General features: G+C 50.3%; 1 protein-coding gene across 7 annotated transcripts in view; it reads left to right on the plus strand.

The window, feature by feature from the left end:
- The window catches only part of ASAP2 (ArfGAP with SH3 domain, ankyrin repeat and PH domain 2), a gene marked incomplete at both ends in the record, with an annotated part of 154,747 nt that overhangs the window by 105,654 nt on the left and 23,738 nt on the right, over nucleotides 1–25,355 (plus strand). For all 7 annotated transcript variants that reach the window (XM_080711569.1, XM_080711573.1, XM_080711570.1 and 4 more), the window contains 6 exons: nucleotides 7,924–8,027; nucleotides 8,123–8,192; nucleotides 12,586–12,673; nucleotides 16,856–16,904; nucleotides 16,991–17,157; nucleotides 20,573–20,706. In XM_080711569.1, the coding sequence (XP_080567695.1) occupies nucleotides 7,924–8,027; nucleotides 8,123–8,192; nucleotides 12,586–12,673; nucleotides 16,856–16,904; nucleotides 16,991–17,157; nucleotides 20,573–20,706 (612 nt within the window). The remainder of the gene's footprint in view (nucleotides 1–7,923; nucleotides 8,028–8,122; nucleotides 8,193–12,585; nucleotides 12,674–16,855; nucleotides 16,905–16,990; nucleotides 17,158–20,572; nucleotides 20,707–25,355) is intronic.

Consider the following 25,355-nt stretch of genomic DNA (forward strand, 5'->3'; position numbering starts at 1 on the left):
ATATCCCTGGGTTCCATCCCCAGTACTGCAAAGAAAGGAGGAAGGAAGGAAAGAAGGGAAGGAGGGAGGGAAGAAATAGGGAAGCATCTTTTAAAGTCTGTTTACTTGGGGGAAGCATCCCAGAGGCCTCGCTGACAGCGCGTGGGCATGTGTTATCCGTCAGCTGCTTGACGAGTAGCTCCCATGTCCTTCTCCCGCTGACCACTTGCCCCCTGTGCCCCTCGCTGTCCCTGGGCCTCAGCTCCCCTTCCCTGACAGGTATGGACTCTGCCCGTCAGGACAGGCATGTAACAGGTGACCATCCGCGTCCTTTCCATTCCGAGACTGTGTCCTCTAAGATTCGAGGCGGTAGCTTTTCTTCCTGCTGCGCCCTGATGGGCAAACATCCCTGGTCCTTCTTGTATTATCTCTTCTGTGTCGTGACATCTTTGTGTGCTCCCACATCAACAGTGACAATGTGTGTCTTTTTAGCTCGTGAAAAAAAAAAAATTAAAGATATTTTTATATGAGCCAGGCGTGGTGGCGCACGCTTGTAATCCCCGCGCTTGGGAGGCTGAGACAGGAGGATCGCGCAGGTTTGAAGCCAGCCTCAGCTACTTAGTGAGGCTCTCAGCAACTTAGTGAGACCCTGTTTCCAAATAAAATATAAAATGGGTCTGGGAGTATAGCCCGGAGTTAGAAAGCCTCTGGGTTCCACCCCCAGTACCAAAAATTAAAAATAAAAACATACTTTTATATGTTCCCTACCTTGTGGGTATTGCAATGCAATTCCCTCACCCCGCCTGGCCTGAGACAGGTCTCTCTACGTAGTCCAGAATGGCCTGAGCTCCTGGGCGCCAGCAATCCCCCTGCCTCAGACTCCCAAATACCTGGGATATAATGAACTTAGTATAAATTCACTTCCTTGTCAACAAAGGACCCCGTAAATGTTTGTCTAATAGATTAGATAATAGCTCTACTAAATGACTTAAAAAGCAAATGTTCACTGTTGGCAGCTTGTTGTAAGTTCTTATACTATAACTGAATATTGTTGTTTTTTTTCCCCCAAATGCATTTACCTCTTGTGACCGAAGTCTAGGAGAGTAAGTAGTTCAGTATTTTAATAAATTGGAGAATTTTGCATGCTTCATTTCAGAACTTCAGGAAATATGTATTTCTTCTTTGTATGTCTTAATGGCTCATCGTACCTGGAAATTTAGCCCTTTCATTGCAGTAGATTTGATTACAGGCTAAAGACTTTGCATGCACATGTACAGCGGAATGGAAATGTTCTGAGTTGACAGTTCTTTGTGAAGAGGAAGCAGTTCACGGCCCTCCCTTGCAGGACCGAGTTCTGTGCACCCTCGTGTTTTGTCTGAAGCTCGCCTCTGCGGGGTTGCCTCTGACCACCGTGCCCACAGTGAACGGCTGCTTCGGTCGCAGCCCGTTCCTTTGGACTGCGCCTTCTCTGACGCTAGCCCGGGAGCAGCGAGGGCATGCCCTCCTGCCCTCCTCCATCACGCTGGAGTGCCCGGCGACAACACAGGGCTCTTGGTAAACATGGCTCAACTCCATGAGAGACGGCCGGTGAAGCCTGCAGTCACTTGGGGCTTGGTGACTTCCAGAATGAGAACATAGGCCCTCAAGATCCAGTTTTCCCAAACACAAAATATACGTGTAAAAAGAAAGAAAGAAAAAGACCTTGGGGTATAGAGAGAAGCGTGGCCTGATTGTAAGTAGAAGAGGCGGTGCCAGGCCAGGGACCCACAGTGCCGATGAGGCGGCCGCTCCAGGGTATTGATGGGACAGGTCTGAGCTGCCTTTGGTGTCTGGGAAGAAGTGTCCAACCTGTGAAGCAAAGCCCACGTTTGAAATGAGGAGCAGCTGGGTCAGCAGCTCTAGGGCCCAGTCAGGGGCCAAGTCTGCTCTTTCTGTGCAGAAGGTTTGGAGAAACTGGCTTTTGTCAGAGGGCTGTTTATTTATAGCTTTGCAGAAAAGTATAACAAACTTAGCAGCACAGCCCCAAAGCCGCGGAGTTTGTTGTTTTGTGGGTTTTCTGGCCCGTCCATCTGCCCGATGGCCTGAAGGAGCTATGATCCTCCTTCCATTCCCCGTGGCTTTAGGCCAGGGGCCGACCAAGGGTTGTCATTGCGTCCTCTTTCCCGGACGTCACCCTCTGCACTTAGGGGATGGTGTTTAACCAATTGGACAGACTATGAACGCAGTGGCAAGTAATAAGCCAACGTGTCTAAGTTACGTTTTATATGAAAGTGACTTTTGTGACCTGAATCCCAAGCCATCTCCCTTTCATCACAACAGGCCTTGAACATCTAGGTATTGTTCAGCCTCACGTTCCCTTCTGTTGGACACTGCTCTATGGCTTTGAAAACTGAAGGTGTTAAATGGTTTTTACTGAGCATTATACACATCCCGTTTCTGGCTGTATACTGTATAATGATGGTTTATAAAGTTAGGTGATGTGCCCCAAGGATGCTGCCTTGATGGCAGGAGCAGATGGCCGGCCAGCTCTGCCCATGCGTGCAGCCTGAGGCTGAGGGGGGCCGGTGTCGCTGAGGCTGAGGGGGGCCAGTGTTGCCGGATCTCACTCGGTGGCACCCGTCGGTCAGGAGTCCCTGTTCTATTCCACTTCAAGCCTGTTCTCTTAGTGACTTTAATACCTGTGTCTGAGTCTTAAAACACCACCATAAAATAAAGGAGCCTAGGTAATTTAGGCTTGAGAACGCTCTACTTACACACAGCACAGTGCTTGCCTGGAAAGCTCTAGCTCCCAGCCGTGCCCTTGTGGGGGACAGGCCCTTGTGCCTTCAGGAGGGGGTGACGAGTTGGACGTGACAGCCCCCACACCCCAGGAGAGAAACCGCAGGCCTCCAGAGATGACCCCTCGATAGTGGTCAGTTGCAGTAATTGTCTTCACACAGACCTCCTGAGGTAGACAGAGTTAAGAGTTATATTTTGCCGGGCTTGGGGGCACACACTTGTAATCCCAGCATTTGGGAGGCTGAGACAGGAGGATCATGGTTCGCAGACAGCTTCAGCTACTTAGTGAGGCCCTTTGAAACTCAGTGAGACCTTGGTTCAAAATAAAGAATAAAATATAGGGCTGGGGGTAGAGCTTGAAAGTAAAATGCCCCTGGGTTCCATCCCTAGAACAGTCAAAAAAAAAAAAAAAAAAGAGTTCTATTCTGAGCCTTAGTTTGGGGTGCTTCTGCTGCGGGGTAAGCCTGTGTAGGGCGTGTGCAGCAGGCAGCCCGCCCTCTCGCTCCTGGAGGCTGCAGATGTTGAGTCCTCTGCCCCTCTGGGAAGATTCTGCTGGCAGGACCCAGTGCTACACAGGAGTCCAGCTGACAGACAGGGGACCTGAGGAGTCTGGCTGTGGCGGGACAGAGGACCTGTAGATGTCAGTAGGGTTTCATGAGGCCTCCGAGGCTCCGTAAATTACCCACCGAAGTGACCGCGGCCTCCGCGCGCCTGGCGAGGCTTGGTCACAGCTCAGGACGCCCTCGGCTCCTCCAGAGAAGCACAGTGTGAGCAGGGGAGGCGCCGGGGTCGGGAGGCATGGCCACCTGCCCAGGTGCCCCGGGGTCCGGAGGCATGGCCACCCGCCCAGGTGCCCCTTGTGGACGCGAGCTGATTCGCCCTCCAGAAGGAGGCACCCTTCTCCTTCACGTTGCATTTCACGTGCTGAAAGCGGGGCCACGGGCGGAGGCCGGCCGGCTGCCTTTGCCGCTCGTGAGGCCCGTGTTCAGGTGAGGAGGGGCTGTTGCTGGGCCACCTGGAAGTCACCCTGAGGATGACTTCGTCAGTGCCGAAGCAGTTCAGTTTTAGCTTTAGATTCCTGTTTTTTTCCCAAATTTAGATTTAGTATAATAGCTTAGCTTCGGATTTGCCCGTATGTGGTAAGGGATTCAAGAATGCCTGGATTAGAGCCGGGCGTGGTGGCACACGCTTGTCTTCCCAGTACTCGGGAGGCTGAGACAGGAGGATTGCGGTTCGAGGACAGCCTGAGCTACTTAGTGAGGCCCTCTGCTACTTAGTGAGGCCCTCTGCAATGTAGTGAGACTCTGTTTCAAAATAAAGGGTAAAAGCCAGGCGTGGTGGCGCACGCTTGTAATCCCCATGCTTGGGAGGCTGAGACAGGAGGATCGCACAGGTTCGAAGCCAGCCTCAGCTCCTTAGTGCGGCTCTCCGCAACTTAGTGAGACACTGTGTCCAAATAAAATATAAAATGGGTCTGGGAGTATAGCCTGGAGGTAGAAAGCCTCTGGGTTCCACCGGTACCACCAAAAAATTAAAATAAAGGGTTAAAAATAGGGCTGGAGGTGCAGCTTGGAGATAAAATGCCTCTGGGTCTAATCTCTAGTATTGCAAAAAAAAAAAAAAAAGAAAGAAAAGAAAAGAAAAAGTCTGGTTTAAAGGAAATAATAAAGCAAATCGTGTCTTCCTGGACTCAGCATGTGCGTGGCGTCTGGCTCTGTGGAGGTGGGCGCCCTTCCTCCTGCCCCTAGGCCCCTGACCGTCCTCAGTCCTCACTTGCAGGCAGGGGTGTACTGTGGCCTGACTCCACCCCTGATTTGACTTGGGGCATTTTTTTCTCCAAGTTGACAGGCATATTTCCATATTTCTTAGTTGCACAGTTTGGTCTTTTGGTAGGTTTATTTTTAGCTTCCCGTGGAGAGTTGTACAGGTGAGCGGGATTTCTGTGTCCTCACCGCTGCACTGCTCCCTGCGGTGTGTAAAGCTGGGCTTGTTTCACGTTACTAGTGCTGGAGTCTGGCCCTTTTGAAGAATGTGGGACCTGGGACCATCTTCATCCCATGAACATGAGGCTTGCTGTGGTTGCCTGGAAGCCTGAATGTCACAGGAGGTTGCTGTGGAAGCGAAGGCATTTCTTTTATGCAGGGTTTGTTTGTTTCAAAGTCACTGGTCTGGGCCAGGTGTGGTGGCGCGTGCTTGTAATCCCCGTGCTTGGGAGACGGAGACAGGAGGATCACGCTGGCTTAAGAGACCCTATTTCCAAATAAAAATATAAAATAGGTCTGGGAGTGTAGCCCGGAGGTAGAAGGGCTTCCAGGAACCCCCATACCACAACAACAATGACAACAACAACAACAACAAGTCACTGGTGTTGATGGCCCGGATGAAGGCTTTTTCTTCTTTTTCTTCCAGAGTTGCAGTGTGTATATTGCCGAGTTTCTAAAGTCCGCGCCAGACATTCATGTTTATGTATTGGAGGACTTAACATTGTTACAGTGACAACACTTCCCAAATTGATCTAGATTCAGTGCAATCTCCACCAAAATCCTAGCTGATTTTTTTTTTTTTTTTGCAAGCTGAAATGCAGGGGACCAAGAATAGCTAAAGCCATCTTGAAAAAGAACAAACTTGGAAGACCTGTATTTTCTGAGTTTATAACTTGCCACAAAGCCGTAATAATCAGGGCAGTGTGGGTATTGGCATACAGATAGACATGTAGATCAATGAAGTCGAATTGAGAGTCTAGAAAGCAACCCTTGCATTTGTGGTCAGCGGATTTTTCAATGCAAATGCCAAGGCAGTGGAGGGAAGAGTTGCTGTCTCGATGCTGAGACCACTGGCTAGCCGCAGGCAAAAGAATGGACTCGCAACCCTGCCTCTTATGATAATCACAGATGAACTCTAGATGGGCCAGAGGGCCCAAGTATAGGAGCTCAAATGGTCCGACTCTTAGAGAGACTACAGCCATAGATCTTTGTGACCTTGGTCTCTTCCATCTGACCCCTAAATGATGAAAGAAACAGTACCTTGAAGTTCATCAATGAGGCACAGAAACTTTGGAGCTCCTAAACCCTTCTTCCAAGCTACCCCGGTGGCCCTTCACTGCTCGACGCTGGCCGTCGCGGTGCTGCGCCTCCTGGCCGCTGCGTCCGTCTCTCCTTCCCCGCGTGATGGCCGCACCCCCCTGCAGCTCTCTCTGCATCCTGGTGCATGGGGTCTGCTTGGTCTCAAGGGCCCTCCCTTCTTTGCCAGTTCTTACCTTTACCTGTAAAACTCTTTTCTTCTGCTGGGCATAGTGGCTCACGCTTATCATCTCGGTTCTTCGGAGGCAGAGACAGGAGGATTGTAGGTTCACAGCCAGCCTCAGCAACTTAGTGAAACCCCGCTTCAAAACAAAGAATGAAATAGGGCTGGGGGTGTGGCTCAGAAGTAGAATGCCCTGGGTTCTATCCTCCGCACCAAAACAACAAAAACAGTAACAACTCACCTGTCTGACCTCCCTTCCTCTGCTCGCCTCTACCTGAACCCTCAGTTCTTGAGGCTTTTCTTTTTCCTTTTTTTGTGGTACTGGGGATGGAACCCAGGTGCACCAAGGGCATTCTACCTCCGAGCTACACCCCCAGCCCCACTTTTTATTCTTTATTTTGAAACAAGGTCTCATTAAGTTGCAGAGGGCCTCAGTCAGTAGCTGAGGCTGGCCACGAACCAGCGATTCCCTCGTCTCAGCCTCACAGGAACTGGGATGACAAGCGTGCGCCGCCACGCCCGGCTCGTGGGCATTCTTATCCTCGGTTGCTTTTTGTGCAATAGCGCCTTCATTGCTAGGGCTTATGCTCAGTTTCCCCAGGAAGCCGGCTGCTTTGCTGTGTCTGAGGAGCCTGGCCTGGTCGCAGAGGACTGCCGTGTGTGGTGGTGTGGTGCAGTGGGACGCGATGGGTTCCCACCCAGCCCCCTCGCTTTCAGGAGGTCGGCACCTTGCGCACATCACTTTAATTGCATTGAATTTCTTTCTTCTGTTACAAAGTGGACTGGCTCTGGTGGTGGTGGTGGAGTTCTCAATAAATAGAACTAGGCACGTCTCAGCCTGGCCTGGCTGAACCCTGAGCTGTTTGTCCACATCTCACTCCCTTGGGTCCGCCAGAGCTCCAGCGCTGGCCCTGGGGATCCGCGGCCGATCCTTGCCCTAAGGAGGTTGTGGCGAAGTTTCCCAGGCATGGTGGGCTCCGTCAGACCCTCCGCTGGCCACGGAGACGGCCTTCCCTGTGATTCCTGGTGGCCAGCGCTGGGGACAGTTGGGTTCAGTGCCCTGCCGCCTTGAGACTGATAGGGCGAGGGGGAATATTACTCAATGCTGCTCCATACCGTTGTTATTTGGGCGGCTTTAGGCTTGGCTGTGTTAACTGTTTTACTGGGCATTGTTTTTCTGTCGTCCAAGGAGGGAACTGAGGCAGAGAGCCTGAATTATTGTCTATACTAAAAGGCAGAAAATGGCTTTGACCCCTCCAACATATGACATCGCCTTCCTTCCTGGGGCCTCTTTTCCCTTCTAGAAGCTTCTGGCCACCGTGAGGGACTTATAAGCTCATAGCACGCTAAAGCCCTGTCACTGCAAGTGGCTCATTCTTTCCTCCTGTGTGGAAATCCTGACTTTCGACATTTTCTTCTCCAGCTTGGATAGGTGGCTTTTTGTGGATTCCTGGATATGGATTTTATGTCCCTCCTTTGGTGTGGTGAGAAGGCGCAATTTTTTTCTGATTAAAAAAAAAAAAAAGAAGTAGTAGCTTGGCGTGGTGGCGCACGCTTGTAATCCCCGCGCTTGGGAGGCTGAGACAGGAGGATCGCGCAGGTTCGAAGCTAGCCTCAGGTACTTAGTGAGGCTCTCAGCAACTTAGTGAGACCCTGTTTCCAAAAAAAAAAAAAAAAAAAAAAAAAAAGCCCGGAGGTAGAAAGCCTCTGGGTTCAACCCCCAGTACCACCAAATAAAATATAAAATAAGTCTGGGGGTATAGCTCAGAGGTAGAAGGCCCCTTGGATTCCATCCCCAGTACCACCAAAAAAAAAAAAAAAAAAAAAAAAATGCGATGCGTAATTCTCCTGTGTAGGTACTGCTTTTCAAAACACCTGGAGCCTGGGCAGTGTCTTACAAAGTGAATCCTTCATCCCTTTTAGGACTCGCAGCTTCGCCAGAGCACGGCGTACAGCTTACACCAGCCTCAGGGGAACAAAGAACACGGGACCGAGCGCAACGGCAGCCTCTACAAGAAGAGCGACGGGTAGGTACGGTGGCGCCGCGGAGCCGGGAGGCGCGTCCGCGATCGCCTGTGTCCAAGACGTGTAAACTCCTACCGCGTTTCCTGCTTACCCACAGGATCCGGAAAGTATGGCAGAAAAGGAAGTGCTCCGTTAAAAATGGCTTTCTGACCATATCCCACGGTACCGTGAGTATCCTCTCTTCATTAGCCCCTGGTTTTTTGCCGAGTCTTTAGAAGAGGGTGTGCTGGGGGACGTGGTGAGGTCGGAGGACACGAGCTACCGTGTGTTTGGTGCGGTGCTGAGGCTGCGCTTTGGGAGGCCTGCTTTTCTTTAGGTTTTGCACACCTGCACCCTGTTTATGCCTTTTGGGCAAGGTGGGTGCTTACTCTGCGGCACAAAGTCAAGAGTAACTGATTAAGTCAGGCTAGCTATAATTAGAAGCCCATGATGTCCAGAAGCCACTCAACAGCAGATGGCCTCCCCAGCTCTCCTTATCCTGAAAATCGGACATCTCTCTTGGGAGGATTTCTGCTTTTCCATTAAGGGGAAAATGTTGGTGTATTCAAACTCTGGGAACCAGGCATCCCAGAGAAAAGAGATCTCAGTAACTTTACTATAGGAGTTTCACCTGCTGTGTCCAACCTTCATCTTGTTCATAAGAGCCATGCAAGAAAAATAGCCCTACATGTCGAGTCTATATAAAAAAAATCAGAATGAAAACACACCTTCTTTTTGACCTTGGTCTTCCCTTATCCCACAGACCCCTGGGAAAGGCAGGGCCAGACAGGAGCACAGAGGAGCTTTGGGGGCTCTAGAAAGGCCACCACCCAGCATGGGGTCCTGAGAGAGCCTCTCAGTACTTACGAAGGACAAAATAGAGCTAAGGCCCCCGCTGAAGGAGTCCGCTGAAGCTGGGCTGTGCCGGGTGGTCCTGGGGAGCAGTCTTCTCCCCGGTTTCAGAAGGAAAGGGAGAGAGCAACTCAAACCAGCAGAGAGAAGTGTCATCCACAAGGCTCTGTGGCTCAGGGGCTGACTGTCTCTGAACCGGGCAAGTGAAGGGCATATTCCTAATAATAGCCACCTTTTCCCCAGGGCCTTGGGGCTTGAATCTTAATTTTCTATTCCTTCCATATAAGTAGCTGCATGGGGGTGAGGGAGAGGTCTGAACTCTATAGACCAAAGGAAGCAATTTTATTTAACTGTGTCTCATCTTTAAGAACATCAGTTGGGAGGCTGAGACAGGAGGATCGCGGTTTGCAGACAGCCTCAGCTACTACGTTAGTGAGGCCCTTTGCAAGTCAGTGAGACCCTGTTTCAAAATAAAGAATAAAAAAATAGGGGAGCCGGGCATAGTGGTGCACATTTGTAATCCCAGCGTTCAGGAGGCTGAGACCGGAGGATCACAGTTTGCGGACAGCCTCAGCTACTTAGTGAGGCCCTCTGTAATTGAGTGAGACCGTTTCAAAATAAAGAATAAAAAATAGGTCTGGGGATGTAGCTTGGAGGTCAAATGCCCCTGGGTTCCATCCCAGACCCACACATACAAAAACAGAATGTCAGACCAACTAGGTGTGGTGGCGAATGCCTGTAACCCCAGTACTTGGGAGGCTGAGACAGGAGGATCACAGGTTTGAGGCCAGCCTCAGCAGCTTAGCGTGGCCCTCAGCAACGTAGTGAGACCCTGTTTCAAAATAAAAATAAAATAGGGCTGGAGGTAAAGCTCAGAGATAGGACACTCTTGGCTGTGATCCCTAGTGTCACACACACACACACACACACACACACACACACACACGTCAGACCAGCAGATGACCAGGTTCCCGTGTTGACCTACACCCCTGTGGTCTGTGGTTTGCTTTTCAGTTGTCCACTCTGCTGTTTGTTGCAGAAATGGTCAGAGACGAGGTTTCATTTCATGCTCCTTGGCTCCCGACTTGCTAGGCCCGCCCGCTTTGTCAAGGGTCCCGAGGTCCGCAGCCTCAGCAGCACCGCGGGGAGCAGGCCCGTTGGTTCTGCGCTGGCGGCCAGTTCACCTCCAGCCACTCTGGGTCCTTGAGTTCCTCTCAGAAGACCTGGAGTTTTTTCTGCCCATTCTGGCTTTTTTTCTGCCCGTTGATGGCTCGCCCAGCTTTTGGCAGACAGCACAGTTGTGACGAGCGTCCCAGGATGCTGACAGCTCTGCTGGTCCCACAGTGTGCACGTTTAATAAGAGCCTTGTGTTCTGAGGGCAACCCCCCCAGGCACCCTCCACTTCTGTACGCCTTCTGCCATTAACAGCCATTTTCTTCTGTGCCGCAGGGGCTGCTGGTGGGCTCTGGCCTGGCCCGTCACCCGGGTCTCGCAGGGACATGAGTTGGTTGCTTCCAGCCCTTTCTCAGTTGCCTGGTATTCCTTCTCTCCCTTTCCCTGTGTCTTGCTTTACAAGCCGTAGAACTGAGACCCCTGAAGCCCTGTCCGCAGCCCCGAGGTGGAGCGCATGCCCGTGGACGCTCGACTCCGGGGCCGAGGACCAGAGCTGGGCGGTGCCTTTTTTGTTTGGTTGAGTTTTTGTGTGATTCCTTGTGCAGCTTGCTTATTCAGCCAGCATCTCCTGAGTGTGCCAGTTCACCACCAGGAGAAAAAGGCAAATTTCCAAAGACCCAACTGAGGAAATAGGCATCTAAGAGCTGCGCCAGTGAACAGCTGGCCATCGGGAAATCGATGGAGTGTGTATGTGCTGTTTGGAAAACTTCTGGGGAAGCGGGCAGCCATCGGGAAGTGAAATTTCTGTTTTCTGTATTTAAGCTGGAGGGTCAGGGTAACTTCCAGGATGAATTCAGTGAGGGCCCTGATAGTCGCTGTAACCATGGCCAGTTGTTTTCTGGTCCTGGGAAGAAGTGGTCCTTGAGAGAATGTACTCTAATTAGGCCTTTTCCAAGTCCACAGTACTACCAAGCCACCAAGAACTGTGGCCTATTTTATGCAGGAAGACTTGCCTAAAAATTTTTTTTAAATGACCATTAGTCATGCAGAACATAGAATAAGAATTTTCTTTTAAAGCCTGACAGTTTGTTAAAAAAGAATGGCATGACTGTAATAGGAGAATCACTAGTAATCTGTGCCTTCATGGCAAACACTAGGCTATCGAATCCTCCCCCTCCTTCCTGAGTCTTTTGTGAAGCCAGGACTTCTCAAATTAGATTCTCAAGGAGCACTGGTTATCTTGCGAATTAGATGAAACTGTTCTATAAATAACCTGAATGATGGCACTCTTTCCAAATTGCACAAGGGAGGGAATGTAGTGGAGAGAATTTTCTCTCATAAGTATTTCTCACAGCTTTGCTGTTAGCTAATACTTCATCTGATTGGACAAGTAGCAAGTCATTACTAATGTAAAATTAGGACAGTTGATGCTAAGAGTGCCAGCTTACATCTTTGTGGACCAGATCTCACAACTGTCACTTTCAATATGCAGACATATGTATGCCTTTGTCCTTATTCTTGGTTCAAATGAAAGTATTGGACCTTTTCTGTATTTAATGGTTTCACTTGTTGAGATGTAAGAAACCGGTCTTTGGGGTTAGTTATCTTGATGAAGAATGAGTAACTTTCCCCAGGCTTAGGGAAGAGGAAGGCTAAAAGATAGAGCCGGGGAGGGAGGAAGGGTTCTGTGATTCAAATTGTGGTTCTTTTCTGCTCTAAAGGTAAGTCCAGGTGAGCAACGCTCTTCCTGGACTTACAGATTCTGTGTTGAGGCCTTGAGAAGCATGCTGACCACTCAGCCCTGGAGCCAGCTGCTCCCAAGGCTGGACGCTCCCAAGCAGCAGAACCCCCATCAAATAATTGTTTGTCCAGGCTGTTTGTGTGTCTAACACTGGAGTGGTTCTGACCTCAAAGGGCAGTTAGGAGTACTGAGTGGATGGATGGATGGATGATGGATGGATGGATGGATGATGGATGAGAAGTGTGTCCACAGTGCCTGACTGTGTAATGTGTAATACACATCAATAACAGCCGAGTCAGCGTACCTGTTCTTAATCAAATTCGTCATCTAGCCGGGCGTGGTGGCGCACGCTTGTAATCCCCGCGCTTGGGAGGCGGAGACAGGAGGATGGCGCAGGTTCGAAGACAGCCGCGCGTGCTGGCTTAGGAGACCCTGTTTCCAAATAAAAATGTAAAAATAGGTCTGGGAGTGTAGCCCGGAGGTAGAAGGGCTTCCAGGAACCCCAGTACCACCAAAATAAATAAATAAATAAATATTGAAGAGTACCAGAAATTGAGCCAGGTGCCCGAGTCCCTGAGCAAACTATATAATGTGTGCCACCTGTCAGAATTAGAACCCCGTGTGCAGGGCTTTTGCCTCGTGTCCCCGGATCCAGGTGGGTTGCAAGGACTGTCTGGTGTGCCCTGGCAGGGAGGACGGAGGCCCTGGGTAGGGCCCGGGTTCGAGGCGCTGCGGTGTGCCTCTGCCGTGCCTTCCCGACTCCGTCAGCGTCTTGGCTGGCTAGTTAGAAGGCCCGTCTCGCAGCGCCTGGTGAGCAGTGGCCGGGCTGGAGAGCTGCTTCTGCTCAGCCCTGGTTTGTTTCTGTTTGTAAACAGGCTAACCGGCCTCCTGCCAAGCTCAACCTGCTGACCTGCCAAGTAAAGACCAACCCCGAGGAGAAGAAGTGCTTTGACCTGATCTCACGTAAGTGCTGTGGGGATCTTCCTCCAGCTGCTCCCGCCGGGCGGCAGCGATCGGCTTAGAAGAGAAACCTACCTGCTTCCTCTTTCTATTAGTGGCTGCTGGCTGTTGCCTGTCTCTGTCTCTGGTTGAAGACTGGACTTGGAGGGCGGGCCCTGCGCCCCAGGCGGATAAACCTAGAGATTCTCTCTCGGCACTCTGAGCTCAGCTCTCTAGTTTATAAACTAGGAGATTGCCAGGCATGGTGGCGCATGTTATAATCCCAGAAGTTGGGAGGCTGAGACGGGAGGATTGCAGGTTTGAGGACAGCCTCAGCAAGTACTGAGGCTCTCATCAACATAGTGAGACCCTGTTTCAAACTAAAAAATTTTTTAAAAGCCGGGCATGGTGGTGCATGCGTGTAGTCCCAGCATTCGGGAGGCTGAAACAGGAAGATCGTGGTTTGTGGACAGCCTCAGCTACTCAGTGAGGTCCTTTGCAACTCATTGAGACCCTGTTTCAAAATAAAGAATAAAAAAATAGGGCTGGGAGTGTAGCTTGAAGGTAGAATGCTTCTGGGCTTCATCCACAGCACCTCAAAAAAAAAATATATTTAAAAAAAAATAGAACTGAGGGTATAGCTCAGAGGTAGAATTCCCCTAGATTCACTCCCCAGACCACAAAAAAGAATAAAAACATATAAAAACAAGGAGATTGTACTAGATAAAACTCGGTTCTGAAAAGGTCCTGTGTACCTTTATCTTTTTAAAGGACAGCTTTGTTGTCGAAAGGTCCCATAATTTTATTTCTGTGCTGTCAGAAATGATAGGGTCTTCAGTAGAGTCCTGGAAACTTAGTTTTGGAAATTGTTTCTCTCCCCACCACAGAATGAGTCTTTCTGCTTCTGTATGCTTTTCTTCTTTGTGGTGTACACAAAAGAATCACCACAAAACCATCTATGCTGGTGAATGTTTACTCAGCAGCCCCACCCCCAAAGAAAAGGACTCTAGTGTCTTAACGAACACGTGATAAAACTTGGGCCCTTGGCTGAGCTCAGCGGCGGAGCTATGTTTTGGTGGGGGAAGGGCCATTCTCCCCTTTGAAGAGGGGTCACCAGGGTTTGCAGCAACACCGGCCTGGGCATCATAGGGAGGACACTCGCGGTCAGCCCCGGCGCCCCAGCACGAGAGGCTGCTTTTTCGAAGTCTGCTGACTCGCGTTGTTGAGGTCTGGGAGTTGATCTAACGCACCACAGTCTTGCCAGGTGAATGTGACGTCTCCGCCATATCTGCAGGAGTTTGTGCTTTTGGTCCGCTGCCCTGTGGTCTGAGCATCAGCGCTGAGCCCTAGGGAGCGCCGGGCAGGATGATGTGGGGAGGGCATTCCAGGGCCATTGTTTTTCAGAGGCTAGGTTGGTTTGTGAAGCACGAGGTGACTTTATCCCCCCCTGAACCCACCTCTACTCAGTCCACTGAGCCCACAGATTCCCTGGCCTTCCCAGTAAAGCCGCACCTGGGAACCTTCATTCCTTCACTGTGTTGTAAGGTGCCGAGAATTAACCATGGTTTAAAATGTGATCACATCTGGCTGGGCGTGGTGGTGCACACTTGTAATCCCAGCATTTGGGAGGCTGAGACCAGAGGATCGGGGTTTGTAGACAGCCTCAGCTACTACTTACTGAGGCTCTCTGCAACTCAGTGAGACCCTGTTTCAAAAGAATAAAAAATAGGGCTCAGGGTGTAGCTTGGAGGTAGAAGGCCCCTGGGTTCCATTCTCAGTACCACCCAAAAAAAAAAAAAAAAAAAAATGTGATCAGTCTGGGTCAGCTGCCTTTAAACAGCAGAAAAGCTTGAGAGTAACCAAGTGTCTGCCGAACGCCACCTGGGGGAGTTTGAGTCCTGTCTGTTTTCTGACACAGTGGCCCATCCCAAGCCACGCGCTACCATCCTAACCGGTGTCCCTGGCTACCAGCGCTTGGTAGCTGGCTGAGACTGGCTGAGCCTCTCACGCCAATGGAGGTGGATGGCTGTCCCCAGCCGCCCCCCAGCGCGGCAGGTAGGGCCTGTGAATGTCAAGCGCGCAGAAGCAGCTCCTCCAGAGCCTTGTCAACAAGCCAGGTGCCAGGGAGGGCGCGTTCCCAGCCAGCACACAGCTGCCCTCCCTGCAGGAGACGCTGCATCCCTTAGACACGGGGAAGGGAGCCTCTAAACCTGGTTACACCCAGAGCGCTGTGGCCACCCGGCATTTACGAGGTCCCGTCAGTGTCCGTGTCGCAGCCTGGTGCATGAGGAATGTCTTCAAGGTAGGACTCTCCGCCTGTGGGTCCGGGGGGCTCTCCTCGTCTGGCTGGACTGGGACTGTGGATGCGCCAGAACCGACATCTTTCTCGAGAAGCGTTTGTGTTCCTCCCTTCCTGCTTACTCTCCAGGGGGTAAAAGGAATTCCAGTCCTGCTTGTTCTTCCCCAGCTGGCTTTCAGAATGTCCTGCTGCCCTAGGAGTGTCATGGTAAAAATGCTTTGTGCAGTGTCTTGTAGGTTTGGGTCCTCCTAGAGAGACTTAAAAAGCACGTTGTCATCTGGGGAAATGTGCACGGCTGTCAGTGAGTGTCCTGAGAAAGTGGGGTGAGGCGGGAGGATTGAAAGTTTGAGACCTGCCTCGGAAACTTAGCAAGAGCCTCTCAAAAAAAAAAAAAAAAAAAAAAAAAAAAAGAAAAAGAAGGAAGAAGGGGAGCACGGTGGTGAAGTGCCCCTGGGGTCAGTCCCCAGTGGGAGGAGCACTACTGGGAGGTGGGTGTCTGCTCATTCTTAGGGTTACAGACGTTGATCGTGTGTCCCCGAGAAGAGCGTCCCTGATTACCACCACTCGGTCACCTGCAGAAGTTAGACCTCTTCCCTTCCTTTTTCTCTTTTTCAAATTTAATTTTCTTTTTTTACTTTGTTTTGGGCCGACTGTATAGACAGAGGCTTTTTGTACCCTCCCCAGCTCACCCCTCCAGTTTACAGCCGTGCGCAGTATAAATTGTCAACTGCATGTACAGTTAGGAAAGCCAGCAAGTTAATATCGCATGATGCTGTGAGCTTAGACCTGACCCAGCTCCTTCCAGTTTTCCAGGAATGTCCCTGTTCTGCCTCCAGGTCCCCTGCAGGACCCAGCTTGCATTTAGTTATTCTTTTATCTTAGACCCCTGGGGTCCAAGACTCTAGTCTTCCCTTACCTTCCATGACCTTCATACCTTTGAAGAATATTGATCAAGGTGACACTTATGATCCCAGTACTCGGGAGGCTTAGACAGAAGGATTGCAGGTTCGAGGCCAGTATGCAGTAACTTAAAGAGACCCTTTTTCAAAATAAAAAATAAAAATGGACTGAAGATATGGCTCAGAGGTGGATCTCCCCTGGGTTCAATCCGCCTCTAGGTACAATGAGTCTCTATATTGGTATATTATCAATATATGCATTATGTCTATATATTGGTTATATATCATATATTGTTTATAGTACATCTTGATTACATATTGCATATCTATATATTGATCAGTTTGTTGACAGACATCCCTCAGTTTGGATCTCTCTGATCCTTTCTCATGATGTAATTGAGGATATGTGTTTCTGGCAAGAATAGCGCGGGATGAAGCTGTCACCCCACATGCCCGCCCTGTGCAGAGTGACCAGCACCCAGCGAGTAAAATTCCGCTGCTACCAGCTGTGTGTGGCGTTTCATATGTAGTCATTACTTAGCGATATCTAATTGCTTTAGCTGTACTTGAAACACAGAACTGCCAGAGTGTTATTCTTAGACTTTCTCATACAGTAGGAATCTTTTCCTAAGAAAGCCAGAAATTTCTAAGACACTCCTTTTGAAAAAGGCATTTGTTATTCCAATGGCTTCAACAGTTGACTTCTGGGGGCCAACTCTTTAAAAAATGAAGCTTAGGAGAGGGCGGTGATGATTGCCACTCTGTAGCTTATTTTCTGGAAGCTTTTGCTCCTGGGCAGGTTTGTTTATTTGCATCACAAAGCCACAACTGCTGAGCGAGGGCAGACATGCCAAGGGCATGAGAGAGTGCTTGATTTTATACACATCATTAATTTTCTCGGCGGAGAGCTGAGATTATTCCTGCGGCTGATTCTGGAGCACTTCTTGGGGGACCATGTGCGGGCGGCTGTCTGGGCTCAGCACTGATGGATTTCCTCCCGCCCTGCAGATGACAGGACGTACCACTTCCAAGCAGAAGACGAACAGGAATGTCAGATGTAAGTCACTTGGGGGGCCGTGGCGGGTCCCCGCGGTCATTCTTGGGTGACACCGTGACACCTGCTGTTGCTTGTTGCCCGTCTAGATGGATGTCTGTGCTGCAAAACAGCAAGGAGGAGGCGCTGAACAACGCGTTCAAGGGAGACGACAACACCGGGGAGAATAACATCGTGCAGGAACTGACCAAGGAGATTATCTCCGAGGTGCAGAGGATGACGGGCAATGACGTGTGCTGCGACTGCGGGGCGCCAGGTGACGGGGCCTCCCCCCGGGCTCGAGCGCATTTCTTTCTTTCTTTTCTTTTTTTTTTTTTTGGTGGTACTGGGGTTCGTGGAAGCCCTTCTACTTCCGGGCCACACTCCTAGACCTATTTTTTATTTTTGGAAACAGGGTCTCTTAAGCCAGCATGGCTGGCTTCGAACCTGCGCGATCCTCCTGTCTTCGCCTCCCAAGCGCAGGGATTATAAGCGTGCGCCACCACGCCTGGCTTCAGTTCCCTTTCCAACTCACAGAAGCTGTGCATTGATTTTCACTTTCCCTTCAAAGGTGAAACTAAGTGCAGCTCAGCCTGAGCTCATCCCATTACACAGATGCCTAATGAAGTGTGCGCGGACGGCGATGGGGCCGGGTGGGGGATGCTCGCCTGCCAGGCCTTCAGAGTGGACCCAGCAGGGCGGCCCCAGGGAGATGGGAGGATTTCAGTGCTTTCTGAGAAATGAAAACCGGAGAGTGAAATGAAGGCCATCGGTCTCCTGTGGCTCTGAGTGGCTGCGGCGCACACCACGGCCTCTGCCTGGGTTCCTTCGGCCTGTTTCTTCTCCTCCGTCCCTGTCTCGCTCCGTGAGCCTGGAGAAGCCTCTGTTAGTTGCCAGTGTTCCTTTCAGTAAAATGAAAGAACAGCTCCCTTCTACCTGTCCCATCTGTGACAAGAGCCAAGTGTGTCTGTCTGCATTTGACCAAGCGGGGCAGAGGCCTCGTTGTGCGGATATTATCGTTGGCTTTCACGGCTGGTACTTTAAAAGTCTGAAGAACGGGCTTATTTAAATGAAGCCTGAGGGGTGCTGGAAGCTTAGAGGAACTACTTAACCTTTTCCTGAACACTTATAACATGAAAAAAGTTGTGGCTTGGTTAGAATGACCAGCAATCTTTCCATTTTTCTGATTCAATGACAGTTTTTATTAAAAACACAAGGAAAAGCCAGGCATGGTGGCACATACCCATAACCCCAGCTGCTGGGGGAGGCTGAGGCAGGAGGGTTACAAGTTAGAGTCCATTCTGAGCAACTTAGACCCTGTCTCAAAATAAGATTCAGAGGGGTGGGCTGTAGTTCAGTGGCAGCGTGCTTACCTAACGTGCCCCAGGCCCCGAGTCCAGTCTGTAGTATCCTAAGTCGAAGAAGAAAACAAAACTACAGCCGAGGTAGACGTGGACAGTGAGAAGTGCTATTAGGCTCCTGTTAGCCTGAAGGCTCTATTTGGTCTTGTATTCCTTTAAATATATACATATTTAAACATAAGCCGGGCGTGGTGGCACAGGCTTGTGATCCTAGCATCTGGGAGGCTGAGACAGGAGGATCAGGGTTCGCAGACAGCCTCAGCTACTTCGCAACTCAGTGAGACCGTGTTTCAAAATAAAGAATTAAAAAAATAGGGCAGAGGGTGTAGCTCGGAGGTCAAATGCCTCTGGGTTGCATCTCCAGACCCGCAAAAAAAAAAAAAAAATTATATATATATAATTTTATATATAAAGCCAGGCATAGTGGCGCATGCTTGTAATCCCAATACTTGGAGGCTGAGATAGGAGGATTGCAGGTTTGCGGACAGCCTAGGCAAACAGTGAGAGTCTCATTAACCTAGCGAGATCCTGTTTCAAAATAAAAATAAATAGGGCTGGGGGTGTAATGAGGAGGTAGAATGCCCCTGGGCTCGATCTCCAATACCACCACCCCCCAAAAAAGAAAAAAAAAAACATATGTATGTATGTATATATTAAATATACACAGGAGGGGATGAAGTAGGGACTGACACGTAGAGAACTTTGCTCTTTCCTAAGAAACCATGAGGACAGTGAAGCCATGGGTGTCTGAGTCACTTTATAAAGACGTTGAAGCTGCGCAGTGTTGTAAAGTGCCAGGACGGCACGAACTATGTGAAATTGTCATGCGTTTTCTGTTTGCTGGAACCTGCCGAAAGCATGATACACACAGAATGGGCCAGTCAGCTGCACATCCACACGGCCACAAGTATTTCCTAACGTGGGTAAAATGTTTTATGACTTAAGCATTTTTAAAAAATAACCTCATGATTACCTTGTGGCCGAGGTTGTGATATTTACCTGCTTGTGTGAATTGCTAAGGGCAGTAAGCAGGTGTGTGTGTGTGTGTGTGTGTGTGTGTGTGTGTGGTGTGTGTTGGGAAGAGGTACTGGAGATTGAACACGGGGGCATTCTGCCTCTGAACTCCACCCCCAGCCCTTATGTTTTTACTTTGCATTTTGAAACAAGGTCTCACTAAGTTGCAGAGGACCTGCTCTACATTGCTAAGGCTGGCTGCAAACCTATGATCCTCCTATCTCAGCCTCCCAAGTACTGGGATTACCAGTGTGCCACCACAACCGGCCAACAAGCAGTTCTAACAGGAATCGCCCTAATGGACTGCGATCTTGTGCTCTAGTGCGTCTTATCTTTTAAATCCACATTTCTGGGGCAAATTTAGCATTTGTCTCTCAAGGGTGCTTGGTGAGGGCTCAGGGCTCTTGGATACCTCAGTAGGAAGCGCACGTTTTCTGCGGAGTGCGGGAGGTGTGGTTTGGACTCAGGCAGATGCAAGGCCAAGGCCCGCTCTGCGTCCGTCTCAGCTTCCTAGTGAGATAGAGTCCTGTCTGATCAGGGCTTTTGAATGCATTAAATGAGATAGGGTACAAAAGTGCCCTGGGACTTTTTTTTGTGTGTGTGTGGGTCTGGGGATGGAACCCAGGGGCATTCGACCTCCAAGCTACACCCCAGCCCTATTTCTTATTCTTTATTTTGAAACAGGGTCTCACGGAGCTGCAAAGGGCCTCACTAAGTAGCTGAGGCTGGCCACGAACCACAATCCTCCGGTCTCAGCCTCCCAAGTACTGGGATTACAAGCGTGCGCCACCACGCCCAGCTGCCCTATGATTTTTGAAGCTCTTACAGTACAAATTATTATTACCTACTACGTAGGTGCTGAACGGAACACATCTGAAGCACGTGTAGGTTCTCCGTTATTAGCACTCACAGATGTGTATGGTTTACATTTATCCCGCTTTGGAGGGTCTTACTTTTTCTCTGGCTCCCCTGCTCGTGTGGTCAACGTGGCTATGGATGCAGTCTCTCTCCAGGACCAGCCCTTGAGGAAGCCCTGGTCACTTGAGTGCACTGTGTCCTACTTAGTTTCAACTCACGGTATCTCTTAATTTGATGAATGGGAAGATGGGGAGGAGGAGGAAGGGGAACAGACATGTGCCTGTGAATGGATTGTATGTTAATTTTTAGTAATTATGGATCCTCGAGAATCCTAGCTGCGTCAAAGCTCAACAAGTACTTGTGTTCAAAACTCCACACACAGTAACCAGGCAGGAAAACCGGTCTGCCTCCTGCCCGTCCTCACCTGCAAGCTCACGTTGGCTTTGTTCTCTCTGACAGATCCTACGTGGCTTTCCACCAACTTGGGCATTCTGACCTGTATCGAGTGTTCCGGAATCCACCGGGAGCTGGGCGTGCACTACTCCAGGATGCAGTCCCTGACCCTGGATGTACTGGGGACATCAGAGCTTCTGGTAATTGCCCCATCCCTGAGTCAGGGTTGGAAATAAATGGACTGAAAGCTAAGTTTTTGTTTTGGCATTCAAATCCCATTTTGGTTTCTTGAAGCTTCAGTGGGCTGGCTGTTATGTTGTCAGATGGATGAGGTAATTAGAACCTCATTCTCAGCTGCTAGGAGGTGGAGGCACTTTTTGTTGCAAAACTTTATTCTTATTGCAAAAAGTGAAGCCGGGCGTGGTGGCGCACACTTGTAATCCCAGCATTCGGGAGGCTGAGACAGGAGGATCGCGGTTTATGGCCAGCCGTAGCTACTTAGCGAGGTCCTTTGCAACTCAGTGAGAGCCTGTTTCAAAATAAAGGATAAAAAATAGGGCTGGGGGTGTAGCTTGGAGATAGAATGCCTCTGGGTTCCATCCCCAGTACTGTTTAAAAAAAAAAAAAAAAAAAGCAAAGCAAAAAAGAGAGCGGCGACTGGTGTCAGCTTCTGCTGAAACGGACTAGGTTTTAGCGTGGTTTATTTTGTTCAGTCCATTACATGAATGCAGAATCAGAGCCCGGAGACAGTCATGGGTCTCTTCTCCCTGAGTTGTCAGCCAATTTCTGACTGACGGTGGTTGCTGAGGTCTCGAGTCTCCAGTGGATGTTTCCCTGCCCCACTTTATTTCTTGGGAGAAATGTTGGTCTTAGTTTTTCCTGCCGCTTTCCCAAGAAAGGCTCCGCTCTCGGTACGGAGATCACAGGCTCCGTGATGGAGAGATGAGGAGATGAAGCAGTTTCTGGGTAGGAGCTTGTGAGAGTTAATGCCTCAGCCCGTGAGCAGGACGTGAATCAGGCTTAGTGTCCAGGCCGCCGAGCACGGGAGCTTCTGTGGACCGCGTTAGAGGGAGGCCAGGTGGCCGGTTAGGAAGCAGCACTGGAAGTTCCTGTTCTTTTTCTTTTTCCTTTTCTTTCTCTCTTCTTTTCTTTTACCTTCTTCCCATCCTTCCTTCCTTCCTTCCTTCCTTCCTTTCTTTCTTTTGTAGTGGTACTGGGGATGGAACCCAGGGGCATTTTACCTCTGAGCTATACCTCCAGCCAGCTCTATTTTTTATCCTTTATTTTCAGACAGGGTCTCACTGAGTTGCTGAGGGCCTCACTAAGTAGCTGAGGCTGTCTGTGAACTGGATCCTTCGGTCTCAGCCTCCCAAATGCTGGGATTACAAGTGCGCCTGTCTTATTCTTTATTTTGAAACAAGGTCTCACTAAGTTGCAGAGGGCCTCACTGGAGTCTCAGCCTCCCAATGCTGGGATGACAAGCGTGCACCCCCATGCCCGGCTTTGAAGTTGTTTTTCTGAGATGGCGGGCGCGGGACAGTGAATAGCAAGTGGATATTGACTGTCATTGATTGTAACGTCGAGAGCGGGAGTCTTGACAGAAAATTGATTATTGTGGTCAGCATTCCTCTCGGGGGCCATGAATCTGCTTGACGACTGCTTTGGACCCGGGGCGTCTGAGCTTCGGACACCCTCTGCCCTGTCCTGCGGAAGCCTTTCAGTGTTACCAGGGGATTTCTGTATGGTCACAGTGTTGGGAGAAGCTGGAGTGCGTCCTGATGGCCCAGATTGGAACATCCCTGGTTACTTAAAGCTTAAAGTAAGCGAGTCTCAGCAAGACCTGGCAGTGCGCCCTTGGCTGCACACCGTGGTTAATTACTGTGCATGTGGCCTGAGTCTTGGAGGGATGAGTGCGCGTGCGTGCGTGCGTGCATGCGTGCGTGTGTACATCTGATATCTCTGGCATAAAGAGGATAATGTAGATTTGAGGTGGTCACAGTGTTTTCAGAGAAACACAGATTACATCTCAGTAAACACTGCACACAGACAGCAGCAGTTGCTGCTTCTGCTTTGCTTAGAGTCGTGGGAAGCCGGAAGTAATTTGTGAGGGGATCCTTGTTTATTTTGTACTGGGTGTGCTGCAGAGCACTCTGGACGCATTAGCTCACTTGACCTCTACAACAACCTGATGACCTTGGTCCTATTTCCACTGTCCCAAGGAGGAAACAGAGGCTTAGGATGTTTTAACGCGCCCAGGGTTATGCCGCGTTAGAGTAATGCGGAAATCCACACAATAAAAGATCGACTTAGCAAGATCCCGTTCCTGCTGCAGTAGGTCGCCCTGCTATTTACCTAAAAGATTAGACGCCCCTGTGAGACAGCTCGTCCAGGCGGCACCCCAGATCTCCTTTAATAGGCTGCCAAAAGGTCTAGTCAACATTTGTGACCCAAGAAAACACACGGTAATGAACACGTCAACCCAAGACCTTGGTGACACAGCACCGTGCGCCCGAAAGGCTCACACCTCACCCTGAGGTGAGGTTCCCTGGACTCTGGTTCCAGAGCCTACACGCTCCATTTTTGAGGAGGAGGCTGGGACATACATTGGCATTTGTGGGGTTGCCTTTCGATGTGTAAGCACGTAAGCATCAGTCCCATCCCTCCCGATGGCCCATCCCCACCAAATGTTTAACAGCTAACTCTGGGGGGAGAATCCTACTTTGCAGTCCACCTGTTCTCAAGGTGTAAACACTCCCACCATGGCCAACTTCAGGCTACCCATGTGATTGTCAGAAGTGAAGGTTCGGTTGCCTACTAAAGAGAAAAACTCCAAAGAAGGTTGAAAGGAGCATGTGTTCATCTTGGTGAAATGACAAAGTAACTTCTAATCCCCGGCTCAGAGCTCAGTTTCTATCTCAGATCCTCTGTATTCTCAGAGAAGTTTGAAGTTTGGCCAACTCGGACCCACTGCAAGTGGTCAGGCAGAGCCTGCTTAATGACTACCTGCAGTGTTGGTTTGCTTTTTTTCCCAATATCTAATTTCTGCCATAGTTGGAAACTTTCTCTTATATAAGCCTCGTTTTCTCAGTGGTTAGCACACACACGTGTTTCCTACGCTCAGCCTCACGCTCTCCGTCTGGCCCTCTGGTGGCTTCCAGGAGGTGGGCCTTCGAGCCCGCCCTCTCCCTCAGCCCCCTTTCACCGTGTGTCAGAGCTGTGAACTATAAGATTGGTGGGTCCCATCGGAGCACAGATACACGCAGGAGTCCAATATGATGATATGCATGCCTTTATTTGTGGGGAGTCGGCCGCCAGCCCCCGCAGGCCCGCGGGGGCTAGTGGGGGAGAGCGTGCCTCTCTGTCTGTAAAGGGCTTCTCTCTATGGGGCTTCTCTCTTAGAGGTAGCAGACAGGCTCCCTTAAGTCGAGGGGCGTGGTCTATGGGAATCACAGGGCTCCGCCTCCTAGCTTCCGGCCCCGCCCCCTGTGGGGCAGCGGCTCAAACCTTTCATGAACCCTGCCGCTGATCTCCTCCGTAGATGGAGGGCGTTGGTATTAGCATTCGCTTGTAAAGTCTAGACATTTCAAGCCTTGTTGCCTATTTATTTTGTAGTGCTGTGACTAGAACCCAGGGCTTCACACGTGCTAGGCAAGAGCTTTATGCTGAGCTACAGCCTCAAACCTCAACCCTTTATAAAGCACCTGGGTTGTCAATTTTTTACTTTTATTTTTGCATAGACAATCAGATACCTCAACAAAGAATTGCCTGACGTCTTGACACCTCTCTCTGTATTTAGAATTATGTTCAGTACATAGTTAAACCTATAAAATATTAGCTGTGGTTACTATCTCCTCAAGATGATTTTAACAAATTCCAACAGATGACCCGTGCTTGCTGGCTGGTGGGTCCGGGAGGGCCCGCCCGCTCTGCCCTGGCTGCCCGCTCCGTGTGTGAGCCTTTCGGGCGCACGGTGCTGTGTCACCAAGGTCTTGGGTTGACGTGTTCATTACCGTGTGTTTTCTTGGGCCACAAATGTTGACTAGACCTTTTGGCAGCCTATTAAAGGAGATCTGGGGTGCCGCCTGGACGAGCTGTCTCACAGGGGCGTCTAATCTTTTAGGTAAATAGCAGGGCGACCAACTGCAGCAGGAACGGGATCTTGCTAAGCCGGTCTTTTGTTGTGCGGATTTCTGGTGTGAACTGTGGAGTTTTTATACACTATACACACACAGGGATGATGGAATCAGGGTAGTTAACATCTCCCTCATTCCCCACACTGCTCATTATTTATGGTGAGAACACAAAATCTAAGCAAGTGTCAAGTATCCATTATCAGATTACTACCAACTGTTGTTCTCTCTGGCTCAGATGAAAACAAGGGCGTATTGGAAAGGTCCTTCCCGCACCCCAGGGTGTTCTATGCCTGAGCCATTATGTGTGTGTCAGAGGTCTGACTTCTCCACCCTGCTGGCATCTGAGGGCCCAATTAGTACATCCCAGCTGAGCGGGCACCATTGTAGAGCCAGGCAGATAGAAAGATCCGGATTCCTCACTGTGGCTCCCATGTGGGGTACCTGCGCTGCCTGCTGAGCTCACCCACTGGGCAGCCGGAGGGAGCAGCAGGGCGCCCAGCCTGGAAAAGCAGGCCGCAGTGGGGTCCCTGGAGAGAAGAAGGAAGCCCAGCCGCTGAGGTCGGGAGCCCCCAGTCACCTCTCTGGTTATTCTTCTCACAACAGAAAGGTGCAGGAAGGTGGCGTGGTGGATGCCCCCCCTGCGGAAGCACAGATGGGGAGAGGTGTCCCCACCCCACCCCAGACTCTTCAAACAGGTTTCTAGGTGAAACCCCAGG

The sequence above is a fragment of the Muscardinus avellanarius genome (genome assembly GCF_963383645.1).
Source record: "Muscardinus avellanarius genome assembly, chromosome: 15".
Lineage (NCBI taxonomy): Eukaryota > Metazoa > Chordata > Mammalia > Rodentia > Gliridae > Muscardinus > Muscardinus avellanarius.